Source organism: Monodon monoceros, unplaced genomic scaffold, assembly GCF_005190385.1.
Source record: "Monodon monoceros isolate NGI ecotype Baffin Bay Population unplaced genomic scaffold, NGI_Narwhal_1 Super_Scaffold_19, whole genome shotgun sequence".
Lineage (NCBI taxonomy): Eukaryota > Metazoa > Chordata > Mammalia > Artiodactyla > Monodontidae > Monodon > Monodon monoceros.
Window position 1 is genome coordinate 54,243,355 of NW_021703775.1, and position 24,432 is coordinate 54,267,786.

Sequence of the window (24,432 nt, forward strand, 5' to 3'; positions counted from 1 at the left end):
AGGAAGGAAGGAAGGAAGGAAGGAAGGAAGGAAGGAAGGAAGGAAAATTCTGGGGGATATTGTTGATACCATAAATACCATAAATTTTATTAGTTCATTTCTCTAGACACATATAATGCTGGAACTGGAAGAAATCTTAGAGCTTACCTAGTTCAAATGGCTTCTTTTACAGAAGGGGAAACCAAGGCTCAAGAGAGGTCAAATGAGTTCCTGGGCTGTGTTCTGTTGGGCAATATTTTCATTCTATACTATGTTCTAGATCTGCACTATCCAAAATGATGGCCACTGGCAGAACACTTAGAAAGCAGCTAGTGTGAACTGAGACATGCTGTAAGTGTAAAATACACAACAGATTTTGAAGATTTAGTATGAAAAAAAAAGTAAAACATCTCATTAATGTTTTTTTATATTGATCACACATTGAAATGATATTCTGGATATACTGCATTAAATATACTAAACTTAATCTTACCTGTGTCTTTTTATTTTTAAAATGTTGCTACTAGAACATTTAAAATTATATGTGTGTTATACATTATATTTCTATTGGACAGTACTGTTCAGACAGTGGTGATATCTTTAGGCTAGTCCACATAAGTCCAATTACCTGACAGTACAGCTTCCTTATAATCCAAACAGTATTAGCTTGAGCTCTGGATCCCAACAACAGGAAATCAGAGAGTACAACAGAAGAGGAAGATGTTTCTGCTCTATTATCTTTTGGAAGAGTGAATGCTAGGCCAAAATTTGAAATACTGTATTTCCATGTCCTTCTTGCACACCTCTTAGTCCTTCCCCTTCAGCCTCCTCATGTACTTCTCCTTTAGCACCTCCCCTGGGCTGTCCTATCCTCCAAAGTGCTTCAAATTGCAAAATGATCATTATATTCCCTAATCCAAGCTTTTTGGCATAGTTATTCTCAGGTGTTCTAAGAAAAGCAGTATTGCTGAAATAATTCATACTGATATAAATAACTGGTTATTAACATTACATGTTTAAAAGATGCTTATCAAAATTTATTAATCTTTCACAGATTATAACAAAGCAAAAGGAAAAATTCAAGGAGAGTGTAGAAGAAAATTAGTACTGGGCATACTCTGCTCCAAGATTGGTTCCTCCTGTGCTTTTTTTTCCTTTTAAATAGCTTGCTTGATTTGTACACCTAGAGATTTAAAAAAAAAAAAAGCCTTTCAAAGGCAACAGCAGAGCTTCAAGGGTCTGGACTATGACTTGTACTTGTTTATGTACTGGGTACTGCTTTGTAGAAAGCCTTCTGAACTTCTAGAATGCTTACAATTTAAAGCATCTTTCTCCTAAAGTTTTCACTTTAGGAATTCATTTTTATATTTTACGATCTTTAGAACTAAAGAGCTCCCCCCACAACTGAATTTGAATCTTATATTTAACTAAAATGTAGCTAGCTGTGAGATGCTACCTAATTCCAGCAAACAAACAGAAAATTTAAGAATCTTTACTTAATTTGAGCTTTTTCTCTGATACTACCAGTTCCACTCCCCAAAACCACAGAGCTACAGAACAGGCTGGTAAACAAGATGCTAGAAATACTGTCCACAATTTTACGGTAGAAAGTGACAAAGACCATTTAAGGAAAGCTAAAATCTTTTCTTGAAACTCATTTATTTTTAAACAAAATATTTCAAGTCCCAGTTAATGATCCAGTTACACTCGAGTAATAATTTTAAAAATTCCAATGAAACAATGTAATCTGTAAGGATCTTTGAATTTTGAACAAGGAAACTGATTTGTGCTATAATAAAGTCTCAATTTCACCCCTTTCAAATGTCTAGCTGTAAAAATAGATCATAAATGTAGACTCCAAAATAAAAAGGGGAGTCATGAATTTAGAAGGATATATAATCTAATCTTATTGTGTTCATTTAAAAAATTCCTAATTGTGCTTGCCAAATATTATGTAGTTAGTTTTACTGGCTGGGACAAGAACACAGTTCTGAAAAGTCTGACCAAATACTAAAATGCTACCTTAATTTTCGTTGTTCTATAGGTAGAGTTCTACTAGCTGGTAAAATTTATTGAATTCTTAATTACATGGGGGTTGGGTGAGGGTACACAATGAAGATGTAAAATGTGTTAACCTAGCCCTCTTAGGAGCTTACAAGACAGACATAACCAAGTCTTATGTATCTGCTGGTCAACACTTATCTAATTACAGTAACAAGCCAATTTGCAGTTAAGTAATTTTACAGTTAAGTAACTTTCTTGAATCTAAACCTCCTTTAATCAGATTTTTCTTTGCTGTTTTGCCTTTTGGTTTTTTTTTTTTTTACAACTGTGATTGTTATAAAATTACTTGAAAATATCAGACATGGGAGTTTGCGTAAGCATTTTAATTATTTTTACTGCGTGAAAAAGGCTTTCTTTGGTAAAAGATGGGAAATACGTCTATTCCAACAATATAAGGCACATAAAACTTCTTCTGAAAGATTTGCTATACTGCTGAAAACATTTCTGAACTAAGCAAAACATGGTTGTACTTTACAAAGTCCCTCAAATCATTCATTTATATCCCCAGGAAAAGTTATCTTAAACACTAAATGAAAAAAATTCTTCATTTTATCTGAATACACCAAGTTGGATTTAATTTTTTAAAAATAAGAAATTAAAAAAAGAAACTTCAGATATCGAAATATTTATCCCTCTCTTTCTCAATTAACTATAGCAGAAAGAAAATCAAGAGGCCCAAGGGGAACAATAAAAACTTATATATGAAATTCCAGAGAGTATTAAAGAGTATTGAGAGGCTTCATCTTTAATGTTTTATTTCTTTAAAAAAAAAAAAAAAATAGGGACTTCCCTGGCAGTCCAGTGGTTAAGACTCCATGCTCCCAATGCAGGGAGCATGGGTTCGATCCCTGGTCGGGGAGCTAAGATCCCACATGCCGCATGGCGTGGCCAAAAAAAAAAAGTTAATTAAAAAAACCCCAAACCCCCAAAAGCCTGAGTCAAATAAAGCAAAATGTAAAGATCTAATAAATCTGGGTGGTCAGTATATGGGTGCTTGAAATATTATTTGCATGTATTTTTAGAAAGATGAAAATATTTAATCTTTAAAAAGTTTAAAAAGCATTATTTAAGGAAATAATCAATAGAATCTTTTTGGTGAAATTGTTCCTTGGAGAATCAACTATGAGTATAGCTCAGGAATGTGGCATGTGATTTACTATGCTTTTTCTTGCAGTTTTGTATATGTCACTGATCATTTGTACCTCTTTTCTGCCACACTAATCACAAGTTTCAGAATTCTTTTCAAAGTGCTTCAGGAAAACAGTAAACAGTTGATACAGTGAGCAACACATTGTGGAGTCTAATTGCGGTTTCTGGACAGAACGGATTTCTAACTATACTAGCTCAGTTAACTGGCATGCTTAAGGAATGCAGATTTTCTAGTTAATTACATTTTCTAGTTTAGATTTTTTTTAAAAAAACGTATGCCTACAGTTGTGAAAGTTCAGTATGGGTGAAAAGTCTTCAACTGGAATAAAATAAATATGCACAAGACTAGGATACTCTCATGAAAAGTCATATTCTCCATGTTCAAAGGGGGCACTTGGGACTTTTTTCTCAGCTGAAAATAAGGAAAGAGGATGTCAAGAACACATATTCTTAGAAGTTGGGATAATTTATACTAAAAAAATTGGACAGCCTTTAAATACATTTTAATCTATAAGACTGTCACCAACAGATACCAGATCTCTGCTTAAAAAAATCTCCAACAGAGAAGAGGTTCCCCCTTTCTGGTCTCCTTTTAAATACAGGCAATACTTGGACAAAGCCCAGACCTAGGGATCCAAGTAATGATTATATATCCTATTTAACATATGCCAATAGGTAAATTTTAGAAGTGAGTGTATTTTTTTGGAGGTGCAATATTTGGTTTCCTGCCCTTCCTGCTTATTCACATTTAAAATAGACTTAAAGCTAGCACCCTTCTTTCTAAATTCTGGAACTGCAAAGTTTTGGATATCATCTCAGAAACAGCAAGGAAAGATTCTATCTGTAGCACAATTAAGGGCTTTTGACTTCTTTGGTTTGTTTCAAACTGTACACCCCCTCAGCAGGGGACAATATAGTTCCTCTCAGTAGGTAACACAATATACAGACAGTGTCAGTAGGACTGCTATCCTATATTCTTACAGGTAAATTTTAGTTATTCTTTCAGATACAATGCTCAGTTTACACAGATGTGATCAGGTTTTAGGACAGAATATGCCTGGAGCCAACAGGTCAGAAAACAATACAAGGCACTGAACAAAAGCACCTGTATTCAAATTCTTTAAAGGTAGATTAAACATGAGTTAGTGAAGGTATGGGGGCTGCCTTCCATTTTCTATTTGCTGCAGGAAAGAGCTTTTAAAAAGTTATTAAAGAGACTCTCGGCAACGTCTAATCTAAGCCTAAGTATATGTAAGAAAACTGAGGTCCAAGGTCTCAAGAGTCATAGGGAAAAATTTATTATCAGATAAAGGATGTTTTATTTTTTTTTTTCGTAACTTCCTTTGGCAAATGAAATTTTTAGTTTCTCCCCAACCAACACTCAAAATTTTAGTCATTGTAGGATTCTGATTCTTTAAACTTCTGTGATTCACCCCTAACTAGGTCTCATGCTTATTATTATTATTATGCTCTTTCCACTAAACCACTTTGCTTCTCTTTCCTAAGTGAGGTGTCTAATGGCTCTTCTGTTGCTTAGAATGAATCCATATTTTATAAATGTAATGGTTAACAAATACAAAATTGTGTGCTCACTACGATCAAGGACCTTCTTGCTGCTCCTAACACAGCAAGAAAGCTCTTGCCTCAGGGCTTTTGTACTTCCAGTTTTCTCTGTTCATGAAATTCTTTTCTCCAGATACCCAAATTGTCCACTCACGTCATTCAGGTGGCTCAAATGTCACTTTATCACTTTATCAGAGATGTCTCCCCTAACCACTCTATATAAAATAGCAATTGTCTACTCTCCTTATTCTTTCCCAATATGTATTACCTACTGACATATTAAGTATTTACTGTCTGTTTCTTATAGGTAGAATATAAGTTCCACAGAGTTCAGACAATGTAACTGCTGTATCCCCAAGTTTCTGGGACAGGTCCTGACAAAATACACTCAATAAATACTTGTTGAATGAATCTTTAAAATTTTTAAAATGTGTATCTGATAAAGAAACAATAAAGAAACACATCAGAACTGTAATAGTTGTTAAAATGACAAGATTATTCAGTTTTTTTTCTTTCTCCACTTTTGTAAATGAGTTTATATTGTATATTTTTAGATTATTTGAATGACTGTTTGGCTAAAACAAACTACTGAAGGATTTTAGACAGTATGTATTTCAAAATGACTTTTAAAGTATTTTTCATCTGAAGCCATTTTGGACAGATAGCTAGGCAGCTAGTAAGAATTAGTCACCTCTCAATTTTCTAAGGTGTTACAGTAATAGTTCTATCTAAATACACCTGTAGTTAAGCTACTACTGCACTGGTTTGGTAGTTAAGCAAGAATGAATTTAATCATAGAACAGTGAGGCAGCTCTATAAGAGGAAGTAAAAGTGTGATTTGGTGACTGAGGAGTTCTCTTTTCCTCAATTAAGCAGATTTCTCTCCAGTAGGAACCTGAATCATTCAGGTTCTCAACATGACCAGACAATTAAAAGAGTTTAAAATGTAACAAGAGAAAATTGATTTAGGATTACTCAAGCCTGAAAAGGACAGTTAACATGCAATAATTTGAAGACATTCAGGTTCTGCTCTAGAAATGAGGACATGTGGCACTTATTTTCCATATATTATAAATGTAATATACTAGATAATGATTATAAGATGAGCTTATGAGCTGTACTCATTTCATTACAAAATTTACCTAGTATATTATTTCTCTTGTGATGGGAGAGGATCCAACAGAATTAGGGAGAAGAGTAATGAAAAGGGGCTTAAGTTTCAAGGATCTGAGTGTAGATAAGGATCTAATTCAGTAAGAGCCTCTTTTTATAGGACATGGTGTAACATGTCCTTCCCCCCACATCTAGCCTCGGAGATTGCCCTGTGTACATCTCATTTCACCTCCCACTGCTTTCAACCATGGTTTCCTTCCTTCTGTCTAAGTGCTGATCAGGATATGCAGATTTATGCTCTTCTACTCTGCTGTGTCTGAAGGACACAGTCATTTCAGGTGAAGTTTTCTCTGCTACCACTCACACGTACCAAATATAAATCGCCTTGTTCCCAAAACAAAGCAGATGACTTACAGCAAGTCACACTTGTCACTGTCAAAAAAAAAAAGAGCTAAAGAATAAATCACATTCTAAAAAGACTGTCCAAAAATGACAGATATTTTTTTAAATGACATATTTTAGATTAATACCTAAAGTATAAGAAAATGTGCTGTGAAATATGTTATGCAAAATGAATACCAAACTTAAATTTATCCACAACTTACATCAAGTGAAGATCATCTATTTAACGGTCATCTTTTCATCTTAACTCCACATATTTGAGTACAAGGTTGAGTACTGTCACACTTATATTAATAACTAAAATTTATTTGGTGTTATGTGCCAGGTACTATGTTTAAACACTTTATTATCTTTAATTTTTATATAATTTTTATAATAACCCTTTGAGGGTTTATTATTGTCTCAATTACAGATGAGAAAACAAAGACTTAAGAAGGTGAATTAACCTGCTTATGGTCACAAGCTAAGTAAATGGTGAAACCAGTCTTGACTTCAATTACACATGTTTAAACATCTACACTATGTTGTTTGTTACATACCTCTACGAGTAAATTAAGATTTATAAACAACTCAAGTGTAACTGTCCAAAACCAAACTATTCTTTTCTACACATCTACTCGTCCTCAAATGTTCCTTATTTTAGTAGATGCCTCTTATCTACTTTCAAGTTAGCCTTCATAGATTCCCTCCATTCCTTACCTCTCATACCCTACCTGTAATCTCCTAAACCATCTAGAATCCATCTACTTCTTTCCATAGGCTCTGCCTCACAGGCAGGCCTGAATTATATAACAGGCTGAGGCACAAGAGTTTTCCTTCAAGATACACTCTAATGATAAATATAGCTGATTAAAATGGCAAAGGAACAGGCTCAAATTCCAAAAATAAGGCTTGATGCAAGCAACATTTGACATTTTAAAACTCCAACATCTGGAACAATCTTCTTCAGATAACAATTCTTGTACCAGGATTTAACTGACTTTTCCAGTTTTTCATTTCATCCTTCTTCCCCACTTTAGTGATGCTTCTCTAGCAAAACCCTTCCCTTTTAAATACATTTACTTACCTGCCTATTTGAATGGTTTTGAAAATTGTCACCAACACAGAGCACTCACTTACATACTAATCATAAGTTAGATCCCTTTTCCTTCCAAAGGACATACCACAGCACGACAAAGAGAAAGACAGCCCTTTCTCATTTACCCTCTAAGGATTTTTATAAAATGTAAGCTCTTTGGCAAAACATGTAATAATAGGAGCACCTTTTTATAGGTACAGTGTTTTCTGTTTTTAAAGTACTTTCATACATATTATTTCATCCTTCAGCAGTCCTGTGAAGTAAGCTTTATAGTTATATTCTCAGATTAGAAAACTACCCAGAGATGTTGCCATTTTGCCTGGGTCACAAGGTTGTTATACAGTAGAGCCAAACACTAAACAGAGACTCTCCATTCACTGCTCTTGCCACTATATATCATTCTCTCTCTTTTTAAAATGTTTTGACACATAATAAGAATTGTCTTTGTAAATAAAATTTCATTTGTCCTTAAGGTATTTCAACTATTACTTAATCTATACTTAACTATAAATTATAAAAGAGGGAGTAAGACCTAACTGAAGGAGAACAGCAGCAATAATCAGCTTTATTTAGAATTTCTATGTAAAAACAAATGATCCAAAGAAGATTGCAAATACTCTTCTTATCAGAATCAAAAGTGAAAATCTACAGAAATCAAGTTAAATCTCTAACAAAAATTTTAACCACATTGTATATGGTTAATATAATAAATAACCCAGAAAATAAAGATAACTATGACACATAGAAATGAGCTGTAAAAAGCATGCACGGGAAGGACATGCTTTTATTTAGAACAGCATGCTTCAATTAAATTTGCAGGCAATTGAAGGAGAATGTAAAACTGATGTATAAATCTTACCTACTTTGCAATTAAATTAAGTACACATTTACAGAAAGTCTTCTTTCCTTTTTTGGGTCAGAACAAGCCAACAACAGCAAGTAGCCAGAAATTACAATTAATATAAAAGAAAAATTTAAGAGGAAATGGATTTGCTAGACTTATTATATTTTAAGTCTTAGCTTCAAGAAATGAGTGATTATTTGCAATGAAGTTGGCAAGACAGGAAATTGAGTTAAAATTTATCAATCTTTTAAATGGCTTTTCTAAGTACAACTTTTATTTTTTTTAAAAAGGGGGAAATTCCCCTTGGTATTATACCTCTTTGTAATGATATCTTTATTCCTACTGTTGACCTTAAAACTTCAGAGGTCAGAGAAATAGAAAAGTGGTTGGATTCACTAGTTCAAATTACTATATTTCCTTTATTAAGAGGAAAGTCAGGCAGTATAAAAAATGAAAAGCCAAATAAGAGATCCAGGAAGAAATTAACTAAGAAGGCGACCAACTGTGTAGCTTATTCTTACCTTGGCTGTTTTTTTCACGGGTTGACATTTTTGCTGGTTGAGACAAAAATGACATATCTTACAATAAAAATTAGATATTTTCTTAAATGACTATAACAACACACTTCTTTTTTATCACTGTGAGCTAATAAAGTACACTGAATGAAAGTAAGTCAATATTCTTATCAAAAGAAAAAATTTAACTGATGTAGAAAAGATAAACATTTTTAAAAAAGGATTTTTAACTTACCTTGGTTGATGATGACATCTTTATGCCTACAAAAGGAATTCAAAGACATTTATTTTATAATTTTATTTGGCTGACTATTATAATCACCTGAAGAAATTGCAAACGATTCAATGTCTAGGCCACACCCCAGATAAATCTCCAGACGTCAAATTCAGGCATCAGTATTTTTTAAAGTTTCTCACTGGTCTAAACTACTAATATACTGTTTCATAAAAGAAGGAATATTCCATTAGGATCACTTAAACAATAAAAGCATAGAAAGAATTTATGAAAAATACTCAAATTTTATGAGATTATTGAAATTTATTATGAGTTCAGAAGCATTAACAGGAAGACAGCCTTTTCTAAAGACACAAAAGGAAAAATGCACTTCGAAGAAAAAAAGATATAAATACAGATTTTTAGAAATGATTTAAACGTGGCATATAATTGTACATGCAAATGTGAGAGTCAAAGAATTAATAATTTTCAGATATAACTTGAAGTATAATACTTACTTGTCTGCATTTTTTATAACTTTTGATATTAATTTTGATGTTGAAACTGCCCTCAGTAATTTATTACGGCTATCATCTGAATTTTCCCATGAATTATGTGACTTTTCAGCTGTTGGTGGTCGTTTTATGCTGGAAGAAACATATTAGTTTCTTAGAAAAAAATTCTAAGAGTAGCAATTGACAGTTTGACTAGAACATAAAAGCAGTAATTAACATTTTCTTAAAGCTAATCCAGAAAAGAGAAGAAAGGATTAGTTGAAAGTTTCTGTGCCTGGATGAGTCAAGGAGTTAAAAAAGGCAATTACCAAGTCTGTTTTTTAATTTTCACTATATTTCAGAAGATTCACTAGAACAAATATTACTTGATCTAAATAAAAAAAACCCATTTGCTTAAATATGATTACTATCTCTCAGAATTTATGAAATTGCATGAATTTGTGAAAAAACCTATACTTATTCAAAATCATTACAAGGCTGCTATTTTCATTTTTTATGTCCTCATGGAATTAAATTATACATGGTACAAATGACAATTTCTAAATAATTGTGGGACTAAAAGTAAAACTCTTGTTTATATCTTTTAGAGTCAATTTTATCCATGAAGTAAAAACAATTTAACACAAGAATGTTATATTATCAAAACTGCTTCCACGTATTCATAACTGAAATTTTTTAACTTATAAATGATTTTTTGGCTGTACTGCTAACTATCCTACAACTCATCCAGCCTTCAATACTTCTTGTAGTAGTATATCCAAAGAGCAATTCAGAATGGCAAGCACATTTCCAAGAGACCTTAAGAAGCTGAAAAAAAGATCTGGGACAAAGAAGATGCCAAGTCAAATCAGAACCTTAAAGAGATTGATTATTAAAAAAAAGCCACCTTTAACCACATACAATCCAAAGTTGCAAAACATTAATAAGCTATATCCAAGAAAAACTCCACGTCAGACCAGGCAAAAGAATTACAAACCATTTAGATAGCATAAGAATCTGCACGAGACACACAAAGCATTTTTAAAATGTTAAACATGCATCAATCAAGTGAAGGGTGTTGTGTTTTCCCAAATTTCCATTAGAGGTTTGAGGCAAAATACTAAGCTAATCAAATAAAAATATATTATAAATCTTTTAGGAATGGATGTCATTTATTTTTATTAAAATCCTAGCCAGTTCTGGGAATGGTTTATATTTTCCTAAGATTTCCAAGAGGAAGTATGATGATAAAATACATCTATACCTAATCATAAAGCTTGAATCAACATCCCTAAAACAGGCAAATTTCATTAAGTTGGTCTAAATATTTGATTACAAGGCAGCTGTAGTGTTGAACTCCCAGCATGCAGGTTTAGATCCCCAATTTAGGCTCACACACATTGTTAGAATGTTTCTCCCTTCTCCCCTTCTCATAACTTTAAAATATTAATTATTATAGACACAGAGAGAAGCCCTCAAGCAAGCCTTTAGCATAGAAAAGATTAGGTGAAATGAATTCAATTCTCTACTCAAGCAAGAACTTATCCTCCCAAAACCCAAAACTGAAACTGAGATGCAGTAACAATGAAGAGCCATTTGTTGAGAAGGGCCCTTGCAAGCTGAAGGTTGTAATGATGCCAAAATATGGTGAGTATAACAACATATGGCAATTTTCTATCCATGGCTATAAATTTATGCACAGTTATATATAAATTTTAAAATATTCTATAATTTTACTATAAAAATGTTGTTTTGGTTTTAGAGTAGGTTGCTTTTGCCTTCCTTTCATCAAATTGTTTATAACTTAATTTTTTTTCCTCCAGTTTTAACTGATAAATATAGCCTCAAATTTTCATTCCCCAATGTGTTAAAATACAGATTACAGCAACAAAGATGTAGGGGAAAAAAAGCCATCATGCTTTTCTCTTGGAAACCATGGATAGCCAATTTTTTTCTCAAGTCACAGAATTTAGGTATCGTTACAACCATTCCCTAGCTCTGTACTTGGGGTCAGTTAAAACCTTTTGGTGGGAGTAGAATTCTTGCTTTCTTGAGTTTGTCTGTGTATTTGGAGAGGCTGTGAAGAGGGCTGGGGAGAAGGTGATGCTCGAATTTGTGGACTTTGATCATTAGAGTGAGATTCCTCTTTTTTTTCTCTCTGTCCTTGTGGTTTTTCTTTCTTTTTTTCTGTACCACTGTAAAATAAAGTATAACATGGAACAACACATATTTAAACAAATAAAAAAGATATATCAAACGATGGAAAAAGTTACTATTATATAATTCAAAATCCTAAATCATACAGCTAATACAATTTATACTGCTTTCATTCAATAATGAAAATATTTCTTTAAAAAAAATCTTCAGTAAAGATTAAAATCTTCAGCAAAGAATTTATTACAATTCTAAGGCAACATATCCTAGGAAGATTGCCCCTTTGGACCAAATTGGCCTCTAATGCATTTGCCATCTTGGCAAATCTGGAAGGACAGTAGAAGCTCTCTTAACTGACTTCAATTTACCCAAATCAGAGCATTAGTGACACTTTACCTCTGTAAAGCATACTGATGCCCAAGGAACACTAAATGTTCATGTTTTGTAGGTTATTCTCTAACTCCTGTTTCTTCTGTATACTTCTGCTTCCACCAGTTGAGTTTCACACTTACCAAGAGTCAACTGTGTTTTCTCCCCCGAACCTGTTTATGCCAGTTGTACTTGTTATTTTAATGATTAAGTTAATAAAATACAAAGAAAACTGACAAAATGTACATAGGAAAGAGAATGATAATTTCTATGTAAACTAAGCTGAATGCTTTGGAAAGACTCCATAAAAATGAGTTACTAAAAAAAAACTGCTGTTAAATTGTGTAGGTGACGCAATTATAAAAGATTATGAAAAAAAGTCATAGAAACAGATGGGTTCTAATTCATATTGTTTTGCAAGTTTCAAATTTCTTACTCTGTCTTAAAGAATGAAACTAAAAATTATAGAAAATGATTTATGGGTGTATTTTATGCAAGATAGTCAACAAGCAATCTAATCAGAGATGCATACTTAGAAAGAAGGGGGAGACTCAGCCTTTCATTAAAAAATTGACAAATGAACATATGTGAACATATTTTAGGTTAAAATATTTAAGATATATATGTATAAATTCTTATGATTCCACACTTTGACTCTTGATTAATGAAGCATCTCCTATTCCTGATCACACTGGATAAGAATCCTTATATTGCACAAACACTTATGACAGTATTACAAAGCAGATGGAATCAACGATTCCAGGGTTGAATAGGTATAAAACTATCAACTATCTACATTTCTTTTTTTTTTTTTTTAATTTGGTTGCGCCGGGTCTTAGTTGCAGCTGACAGGCTCCTTAGTTGAGGCTCGCAGGCTCCTTAGTTGTTGCATGCGAACCCTTAGTTGTGCCATGCAAACCCTTAGTTTTGGCATGCGAACCCTTAGTTGCGCCATGCGTGTGGGATCTAGTTCCCTGACCAGGGAACTGAACTGGGAAGGCAGTCTTAACCACTGCACCACTAGGGAAGTCCCTACACTTCTTAACCAAAGGACATTTTTTAATTTGACCATAAGGTACATAAGCTACAAAGAAGTTTGTTTAAGAACATTCTAAACAAATATAAGTAGTACATACAATTTAATCACATGATAATAGTGAATAATGTTAAAATATAATTTTGACAGTAACATTTCTTAATCTGATTCGTTCTGATAACTTCTGACTTCAGACTGACTTTTGACTGTCTTGTTCATATTCAGTTTTTTAATTATGTGCTGAGAAATACAATTCTACCTCAAAAATATCAGATTAACTTTGCAACTTAAAACTGAGTTAGAAATTACTTCTTTCTTGTTGGTCTTCAAACTATCCTAAATGCATAGTATTAGGCTAGTAGTCTTATGTGGGTCCAGTAGATTTTTCTTCTGGGTTATTTAGAAGAAAAACACAAAGCCCCTGCATCATAAATTAACAGACTTATCTGGTTTTAGATTGTTGAGTCCCTACTGTACATAATACCACTGCACATAACTACAGCTATGTAAGAAAAATGGGCTGAATCCAAACAATTACTGGACACAAGGAAGTTTATTATTAACAATTGTATTAAAAATTTCCACTACATATTAGTTTTTCCATAATTTGTCCTTTTCTCCTGAAACTGCAGCAAAGGTAATAAATTTTGGCAGGGGATTTTTAAAAGGCCTAAATATCTTGTCATTTCTTCACCACTCCTGTAGTCAAATGTCTGGTTAACATCTGTAAATATACACTGTTAAATAATTCAGTCACTGGCATTAGTTTATTGAGGCAACCATTTTCCATCAGCATATTTTAAATATTATTCTATTACTGAAAGTTTTTCTTCAATCATTCTTTAAAGAAAACAGCTATAAGATTATGTGGCTGATCTCTTATGGTCTCTCCAAACCCTATATGGAATAATTTGCTGGGTATTACACAAAAGCAGAAAAATCCAGTAAGCAATTTTATTGGAATACACTGAATTAATTAATTGATGAAAAGAACATAGAGAACGTAGTCCACTGAAACTTTTATATTACAATATTTCCACTGCCCTCCTGCCCACCACCCCTAACATACTCACACGAATACACAACACAGTAATATAACATTTTGAATTAAGCCTCAATTTTATAGTCATGATTAAAAAATAAAAGTTATAGCATTTAACCTCCCACTAATATACATATATGCTGAAGATTCTACTCCTTTAAAAATGCTATATCAAATGTATCACTTGCCATGGAAAATTCACTTATATAATTACATTAAATATAGTGATGTTTATCGCATCAACAAATGCCTATTAAAAAGAAACAATTAAAAAGAAACAAAACCAAACCAGGAAATGAAACTGCTTGCTGTCTTTAGTAAGAACCAAAAGCGTCCTCACACTACTCCATAGGTGTGATGAATGTAAACTCAGCAAGTACAGGCTGGATATCTCTGCATTCAGAGACAAAGAATTTAAAGGACATGCTCACCTGAATTCCATACAGCTCTATTTCACATTCTTTTCAAAAGCAGACTGAGTTATCACATTCAATTTTGCAATGTTAGCTTTTTTTACAAATGCATACCTTTTAGCAGCAGATGAAAGAGTTTCTTTTCTTGCAATTGAAACAGAGCTGGTGTGACTTGGTTTTCTGTTTGCACCACTCCCATTGGTTATACAGGACATGGAAATAGCTTCTCGGATGCCTGGCTGGCCTAGATATGGTTAAGAAAAAGCTTTAAAAATCAAACTTCAAAATATTCCTCAAAGATAGGAGCTTAAAAAATTAAGTCGCATAGTGTTTAAGTCCATTAGTGTTTAAGTCTATTAAGTCTGCTAGTAAGCAGACTGTCCCCCCATATGCAGCATACAATATTATTATTTTTCAATAAGTGTTTATTGAGTATATAGATAAGAAAGGAATGATCGTATAAAGATAAACATTTGTAAACTGAGACAATTCTATGTGGTATATATAAAGTTATAATGTATTTGGAAAAAGTAAATAAAAAGACAATGAAATACTTATTTCCTCTATAGAACAATGAACTTTGTTGACTTGTACACCCAACTTTAATTAGCTACATCTCCAGTGTGGTCTATAGTTCAAAAGGAAATGAATAAGATCTGGAGGTCTCAGAGGAATCCATCATGCAGCATACAATATTACTGTCTGAAGATTTAATCTCATCAAAATAGATCTATAGAAAAGCCATGCTAAATTAAATTGCTAAATTGCAACTAGAGTCTCTAGCTTAACGGTCTGCTATTCACACATAGCAGCTTTAAAGTGCATGATTCAAAGCTATGCCTCAAGTAAACCACAGCTCCCCACATATCAACAATTTTCAGAAATAGCTCAGGTTCTGTTGAAATTTAATTAGAAATCCTAGAAATCATAAATGTTGAATCTCAGAATATTGTTCCATATAAATAAAGCATAATTATGTAAAATAACCTGCTATCTTAATTTATACAGTAGAAGGTTTGGAACATTTATTCCAGTATTCCAATAACCCATGTGATGGATATGCTGCTATGGTCAGGAAGACTCACAGTCACAAGATAAAACAGCCACATCTACTAAGGGGCAATTTTATCTAAAAATTTGGGAATAAGGAATAATTTTGAATTTTTAGACTCAGTTTTCTCACATGCACACAAGAAAACCTAACTTTTATATCTGGCTTTCATGTTTCTTTGTTTGCTTCACTTCATAAAAGCACAGAAAGCAAAAACATTTATGTATAGAGCCTAAAATATTTCGCACCCTAGAATGTTACATATATGATAGTATAGCACTGCATTTCTGACAATAATATGCTGTTGGGAGCCACTTATATCATAATCATCTAAAGTGCTTCCTTAATATTGAGATTCCTAGACCCTTCCTCAGACAGAATGAATCAGAAGAGAGGAAGGAAGAGACCTACTGTATTTATTTTTCAAACTTCCTAGGAAATTTTTCACATGTAGTAAGGTACAATAACCCCTAAATTAGGCTAATATCACTGGTCATTAGATCTAGTGCTAGTCTGCCAAATAGGTGACTTCTTGTTACATTGACTCTTTCTTTTTACTCTGGTAAAGTACTCATAAAATTTACCATTTTAACCATTTAAAAATGTGCAACTCCGTGGCATTTAGTATATTCACAATGTTAGGCAACCACCACCACCACCCAGGTCTTTATTGTTAGCTTTGGCTTTCTTTTTTTTTTTTTTTTCCTATTTCCTTAAGATTAAAGTTAGGTTATCGATTTGAGATCTTTCTTCTTTTGTAATGCAGGCATTTACAGTTATATATTTTCCTCTGAGCACTGCTTTTGCTATATCAACAGCTGATTTTTGAAATATAATTTTTAAAACTTTTTGTTACACAAAAAACCCATCAGCCACTATATTAAAAACATATATAATCTAAAATCCACTTCCCATGCTCTCTTCCAATGTTCCAAACTTCATCTCAAAAAAAGAAACCAATTATACCCATTAGGATGGCTATTACAAAAACAAACATATAGCACAGGGAGCTCAGCTCGGTACTCTGTGAGGACCTACATGGGTGGGATGGGTGGAGGGGGTGGGAGGGAGGTCCAACAGAGAGGCGATATATGTATATATATAGCTGATTCACTTCGTTGTACAGCAGAAACTAACACAACATTGTAAAGCAACTATACTCCAATAAAAAAACAAACAAAAATAACAAGTGTTAGCAAGGATGTGAAGAAATTGGAATCCTTGTGTATTCCTGGTAGGAATGTAAAATGGTACACGTGGTGTAGAAAACAGTATTCGCTGTTTCTCAAAAAATTAAACATGGAAGTACCATTTGATCTGGCAATTCCAATTCTAGGTATATACAACCCAAAAAATTGAAAGCAGGGAGTCAAGCAGATATCTGTATACCTATATTCATAGCAGCATTATTCACGATAGCCAAAAGGTGAAAACCACCCAAATGTCCATTGACAAACGAATGGTACATACATACAATGGAATATTATTCAGCTTAAAAAAGGAATGAAATTGTGAAACATGCTACAACACGGATGAACCTTGAAGACATTATTCTAAGTGAAATAAGCCAGATGAGAAGAAAAGGGCAAATATTGTATGATTTCAATTATATAGGGTGCCTGGAGTAGTCAAATTCATACAAACAGAAAACAGAATGGCAGTTGCTAGGGGCAGGGATCAGGGGGGTGGGGCAAGGGAGAGGAGTGGATGGATACACGCTTTCAGTTTGGAAACATGAAAGGGTTCTAGAGATGGATGATGGCAATGGTTGCACAACAATGAGAATGTGTTTAATGCCATTGAACTATACACCTAAAAATGGTTAAAGGGGTAAATTTTATGTTCTGTATATTTTACCACAATAAAAAATGTTAAAAAAAAATCAACATATCACCACTGTTTCTAAGTCCTACAGTTTACTGTTGAAGCCTTCAAATGCTTTCAAGGTATCCTGTGAAACTACCATTCATCTTCACAGGATTAGATGGCAGTGCTATGCCTCACAGTTTTGATCAGTCTCAGGAGGCTCTCTATTCTCTATTCTAGGCTCATCCTAAATACTTACTCAAAAAAGACGAGGTATCTTTTGATGTCTTGGTCGTTTCAAGGCCTATATATAATGGCTTCCTTTTTATTATTCAATATAAAGGTTTCCAACTACTGAGCCAGTTACAAAGTTTACTCTGTAGAGTACTAACAATTAAAAAAATTGAAATGTTTGTACAATTATCTAGTTATTTTATTATCTTTATTATGTAAAACAAATGGAAAATAGAAAAATGAAGATGCTGATGTGAATAAAAAGGTAGGTCTCAAAACATAATATATGATTGAAAATTATCAAGTACTATATGTTGAAAACGACAAACCTTTAGCCTAAACTGAATTCTCATTGAATTTGGTTGACTGTATAGGCACTTGTGAAAGAAAACAAAATTAAAAACAACACTGAAGAAATTTTGGAGCTACACCACAGACAGAAGTACAAATAATATTATTATATTTTATTTTCTTTATCAGACCCCCCCGAACACACGCACATGATGTAAGCCTTTCAGGAATTAATTATGCTTTAATGTTCTCTTTCTGAAGAACTGGAGTGTAGCAGTGAGATAGGCTGTGGATCAACAGTTACTTCTGAATTTTCTGTTTTAAATTATTTTAGATCCTCTCTTATAAACAAATATGTAAACAGAGAGAAGTTACTTCATGTTCTTTTACTTCAAGGAGAAAGAAGAGCTTGTATTTCATGCACACCAAGCTAGCAATTGTCTCCAACAGAAAAACAAACACATTCTCCCAGTTAGTATAAATGGGATACTCTCTTCAGTTTCTAAATATTCTGTTTATGGTCACAATTTGCATGAGGAGTAATAAGTCCTCTGTAACTCATTTAGAATTTAATAACCTGTAGGTATTCTATTTGCTAAACACCAGCAAGTTACTGGCATTTTTCAACATATATATACATAATTCTGTATATATGTATAATTTATAAATACATACAGTTGTCCCTCGGCATCCATGGGGGATTGGTTCCAGGACACCCCCCTCCCACATGGATACCAAAATCCACAGATGCTCAAGTCGTGGGCCAACTATACTATGCCATTTTAATATCAGGGACTTGAGCATCCTAGGATTTTGAGCATCCACCCTCAGGGGTCCTGGAACCAATCCCCTGTGGATACTAATAGTGACTGTACACTCAAAATAACTCCTCGATTCTGTATTCCCCCTAATCACCCCACCCCTGACATATGCACCCACCCACCCCCATTCCAAGTCTAATACAGTATTTGGAAAAGAGTCAGTGGTCTACACTTTCCTATCTGTACCTCAACCTTCTGCAATCTGGTTATCGTCTAACCACTTCACAGAAAGTTTTCTTGCCAAGATCACCAATGACTTTTTTTCCACTAAATTCAATGGATATTTTTCAGTCCTTATCTTGCTCAACTTTTCTTCAGTATCTAATATTGCTGACTATTCAGGCAAGGACAGTATTTAGGTAAGGACAATGTCCTTAGTTTCTAGGACATTGCCCTTGCCTGAATTTCTTCTTAGCTCTGACCATTTCTTCTCTCATTTGCTGGATACTCTTTTCTTGCTCAGATTTTGTATCTTGACTCTTCAGTTATCTTGTTACCATCATACCCTTCTCATTATTTTTTATATCTAACTGCTATTGAACATCTCCCCATGAATGTCTGTGTCCTTCCTCCCACCAAACAAAACAAAAACTGGTACTCTGTGATATACTTTACTCATGGTGAAAGACATTACCACCCATTCACTGTACGAACCAGAAAACAAGAAATCAGGTTTGATTCCTCCATTTCCTTACTGCCAGCATTCAGTGGGTGACTAAGTCCTCTGTTGCATCTGTAACTCTTTAAAAAAATATTCCCCCCAGTTCTGTTGAGATAAAACCGACATACAATAAGTTGCACATATATAAAGTGTATGGTTTTGACATACATATATGTATGTTTTGACATACATACATACATATATGCCTGTGAAACAATCACCACAATCAGGATAGTGAACATGGCCATAAGTCTCGAAAGTTTCCTTGAGCCCCTCTGTAATCCATCTCTCCCTCCCTCACTCTTGTCCCCAGGCAACCACTGATCTACTTCCTATCACTATAGTTTGCATTTTCTAAAATTTTATATAAATGGAATAATACAGTATATATATATATAGATAGATATATTTGCCTTTGTTTATTTATGGCTGCATTGGGTCTTGGTGGCTGCGTGCAGGCTTTCTCTAGTCGCAGCAAGCGGGGGCTACACTTTATTGCAGCGCACAGGCTTCTCATTGCGGTGGCTTCAGTAGTTGTGGCGCATGGGCTTAGCTGCTCCACGTCATGTGGGATCTTCCCAGACCAGGGATCAAACCCATGTCCCCTGCATTGGCAGATGGATTCTTAACCACCGCACCACCAGGGAAGTGCAATTTTTAATGGTTTTAGTCCTCACATTGAGGTCTACAGTCCATTTTGACTTAACCATTTATAATTATCTGTAATCTATCTGGAAACCTTACCTGTTTTGTGATCCTTGCATATATCCCCATGCTTAGCACTGTGCTTGAATCCTAGAAAGCACTTAATCAATATCTAAATGACTAAATGAATGCATCTCCGCCACTACTGCCTCAAATTTCTCTTCCGGGTTATGTTCAGTTTCTCTATTCTCCCTTCTAGCAGTACTATTACCTTGCTCTTAATGCATTCTGTACACCATGCCAGAATATCTATCTAAAACAAGCTGTATATCTTTGAATTAATATGACATCAATTGTTATATGTACCATTATCACAAACAGCATTAGAAAGAAGTGTCACTTATGAGAACTGTAAGACATAATCAATAGTAAGATGCATTGTAATTCCAGAGATGTTAAAATGCAAGAAATATAGCCATCTTAGAATTAATGGATTAGTGTAACTCTACCTGTCATTCTTCAATTTAAAATCCTTTAATGGATCTCCAGTCTCCTCAGGATAAAAACTAAATTCCTTAGCAAGGCGTAAGAAAACCTTTCACTATGGGCCCTCTCCACCAGTTGAGGCTCATTTTTTGACACTCCCAACCTCACACACCTCATGCTTCAGTTTATTCTGAACTCCTAAACTAAGTACTTTTACTCCCCTGCGCTCTGCACCTGGATGGTCCTTCTCTCTGGCATATGCTAGTCACCCCTGCTTGCCTAAATTAACATATATTCATCATTCATCTACCCATCAAATATTTACTCAGGGCCTATTATTATCCTAGTCTTTTGTTTTCAAGAGAATATAAGGGAGCCAGGGCATCAAGGAATTAAAATCTTGCAAGAGAATCTCACACTAGCAATGAAAACATGTGGTAAGTACAAGAACAAAGTGATCATAAAAGAAATCATCACAAAGAAAAGACACATAATTCTGTAAGGATGATTAGAGACACAGAGCTCAAGAAAGGCTTCCTAGAAAACAATGCAGAACAAAGTCTTAAGGAATAAGTAAGAGATATCCAGGTAAAAGGGAGGTGATGAAATACTGGGATCTTATTCCAGTGTGTGTAAAGGAACAGAAAGAAGGTAACAGTAAAGTGGGGTACGTAAGTGTGTATGGCATGAGGGCAGGGTAGACAAAAAGCTCTTTATGTGGTGAGAACGTAGAACAAGAAAGGGCAGAGTCCAGATGGTAGAGGAAAAGTCCAGATGGTAGAGGTAAGCAGGAGTTAGATCATGGAGATTTTATCTATAGGAAATAGAGACCACCAAAGGGTTTTAAGCTGGAAAAAAGACTTCAATTTACATTTAGAGAAATCCTAGTGGCTATGTGAAGAGCAGATTTCAGGGCAGTGGTCTAAGCATAGCACAATGGGGACTTGAGACAAGAGCTAGGTAGCATAAATGGAAAGCAGGAGGCAGTTTTAAGAAATATTTAGGTCTTAAAAGATGATTTCAGTTTGGGGAAATTTTACATTTATGAATTCTGAGGGACATACAAGCAGTACAATCTAATAAGTAGAAAGATAATTCTTAAGTGCTCAAGTCTAGAATATAGATTAACAATTTGGGAACTGGCACCAATAAGTGGATGTTAAGACCATGAAGGAAGATGAATGGCTGATTTCATCTCCTGCAAGGAACCTTCAACTCCAGTTTCGGTTAGGAGCTCCCACAACACCCTAAATTTACCTTTTTAATGCCAATTATTATATAGTTTTATAATTACTGACTTAGCTGTCTTCTCACTTTACCTAAGGCCCTGTGGAGGCAAAAGTCAGTATCTTTTATTTCTTTAATCTCCAGCACCTAAAACAGTGCCTAGTGCATTGAAAAGATGAAGGAAAGAGACAACTGTCAATACAGTAAGTGGTGTGAAGTAATATTAATTATCAAGCACTTGCTGAGTGCTAAGCATTGTTATCCTAAGTACTTTATAATTAAGTCCTTTAATCTTCACTATAATCCTGAAAGGGATTTATTATTATCATTCCAGTTTTGCTGATGAAAAAAAATGAAGCCTAGAGAGATTATTAACATGCTCAAGGTTATACTGTAATAGGTAGTGAAATCAAGATTTGAGTCCAGGAAGAAGGAATGGTAAGTACGTGGAAAGAAATAATTCTGCCTTGTGGAGAGTGACATTTTGAGCTTTGCCGGGATAACAGATAGGAATTCACCAGATGGAGTAGGGGGGAAGGAAATTCTAAGCAGAGAGCAGTATTAAATCATCAAGGTCCCCAGATATTTACATAAATAGCAAGAAAAGACCAAAATAAGATTTTCATGGTCATTTTCCATCCTACAGTTTAATTTCTGATAACTCTCAGTACTGGGAATCCTTAGTATTTGGATAAAAGAGTGAATGATCTCCCAAGGTAGAGGCAATGAGTTAAGCAGGTGCAGAAAACAAAAAGGAACGTGGGTGAATGATTGTTTGTCACCTGAGAAGTCTAAAGTATATCCTTTGAAATTTAGAATATTAGGAACCTAACTGGAAGAAAGGAGCGTGAAAATGATTATGCAGTACACAAATATATAACTAGAATGCATCATTAGCTACATACGTCACATGTATGTATGCCTGTACATATACATCCCTCTCCCCCAAGCCCTGGGCATTATAAAGTCTGAGCCACAACGCTCTCAAAGATCAGCCTGCAAGACTGGAAGCAACAGTGACCTCTAGTAACCAAAGGTACAAAAGTAGTTCAATTTCTGAGCAGCAACCCAGCTGAAATAAGAGAAATTTAGGCTACAAGTCTATAAACCAGGAAGGTACTAATTTAGTTTCAATCACAGTTTCAGTTTTAACCATCATAAGGCCAGGGTTGAAGGCCAATGATAAATTTTATACTTTTTATCATGAAATAAGAATACTAATCATTATTGTTTATATTCCTTGAGGATAGACCTAAGCAGATGAACTTTCTGATACCTTAGCCTGACAGTTCCTAAATGCTAACGAATTTCACTGAACTCGAGAGTCACATAGTAAAGTTACCACTAGGGACTGTTGCATATGTTGCAAATCTGAAATCCATCTTGCTACCCTCATCTGTAATATCCTCTTATTCTTGCATCTATCCCAATCCCTCCATCTAAAGAGCAATTTTTAAAATAACTTCCTACTTCTATAACTTTCTTTTTCCCACATTTAATTCAACAAACATTTATTGAGTCATTCTAAGGCTAGTTATGTAAGAAACTGTCCCTGCCTCCAAATAGTTTATAATCCAGCGGGAGCAACAAATATATATATACCAAAAGAAACATACAATAAAATTTTAAAACAATTCTAACAAGAGACAAAAAATAGATCACTTTCAGGAATTAATTTGAGGCCCTAAAGAATGGGAAAATTTTCTATCAGGAGAAGGGTAAAGATGGTCTATGAAGGAAGAACTTTAGTTAACACTCAAAATCTTTTTTCTCAGATTCCCTATCATATGCCCCAGAGCTCCAACTGCATACCTCTTCCACTCTCTTCACATTTTCAAGCTCTGTGCCACCTTTTTCAATCTGTCAATTACTTTGCTTCATTCTTTGGAAATATTGAGGACTACATGTACTTCATCAAATTTTATCTTTTCCATTTAGAGTTTTATGTGTACTTTTCTCCTTTCCTCTTGTTTCACAGGAAGGTGTACTTTAGTTCTCTTGACTCATTTTTTTAAAGTATATTTTGAGAAGAAATGACCAAAGAGCATTTGACTCTCATAGAGAAATGGAGCTCTGTAAATGGTAACTGCTGCCTGGTCTGAGGCAATATCCACCCATTTACTGTCATATACAAAGAGCAGCTTAGAAGTCTTTGATCTGTTGTCAAAATAATAAGATACTCTCCCACCCCCTACCATAAGTATGAATCATTTTATCCTAAGGGCCCCACCAAGGAAATTCACACCTTCTAACCTGATTAATGTAATTTACTTATTAACAACACTTACAGCAAACTCATGACAATCCCTGTGTTCTCCCAAATGTTACTTGGAGTAACAGCCAAATGATACGGATCTGTGCCTGTAAACTATCCCACAGTCTATATAATTAGGAATGTTTTTTGGGGGAGAACTGACATCCTCTAAATTTCAATTTTGCCTCTGGGCTCTCTCATTTCTCAAGTAGTAGACATAGTGCTTGATATTTCTGGTTTACCAGCAGCTTCCTGGTTTAAAATGACAGTTTCCCACCTTCAGATAATTTGACTCCTGTGCTTTTATACCTCTATGTACTAACAGCTTGTCTTCACATATTGCCACTGGGTTGTATTCTCAAATTACATTCATTTGGTCACCCCAAGAGGTCTTAATGGGTTTCCCAGGCACCAGCTGTGACATAATTTGTCTTCCTGGCAGTTAAAACTGCCAGAGTGTTCCCTGGGCCTTCCCTTTTGCTCCAAAGTACAGGTAATTTTTTTCCTTTTGGCAAGGATTCAGCTGC

At 34.3% G+C, this 24,432-nt stretch overlaps 1 protein-coding gene across 3 annotated transcripts in view; it reads right to left on the minus strand.

Annotated features, from left to right (window-relative positions):
* Positions 1-24,432, minus strand: part of EML4 (EMAP like 4) — a 155,510-nt gene that overhangs the window by 55,531 nt on the left and 75,547 nt on the right. For 2 of the 3 annotated variants that reach the window (XM_029232119.1, XM_029232117.1), the window contains exons 3-7: positions 14,544-14,673; positions 11,437-11,610; positions 9,440-9,568; positions 8,943-8,968; positions 8,714-8,746 (exon numbers count right to left, since the gene is read on the minus strand). In XM_029232119.1, the coding sequence (XP_029087952.1) occupies positions 8,714-8,746; positions 8,943-8,968; positions 9,440-9,568; positions 11,437-11,610; positions 14,544-14,673 (492 nt within the window). The remainder of the gene's footprint in view (positions 1-8,713; positions 8,747-8,942; positions 8,969-9,439; positions 9,569-11,436; positions 11,611-14,543; positions 14,674-24,432) is intronic. The other variant, XM_029232118.1, reaches the window with a different exon arrangement.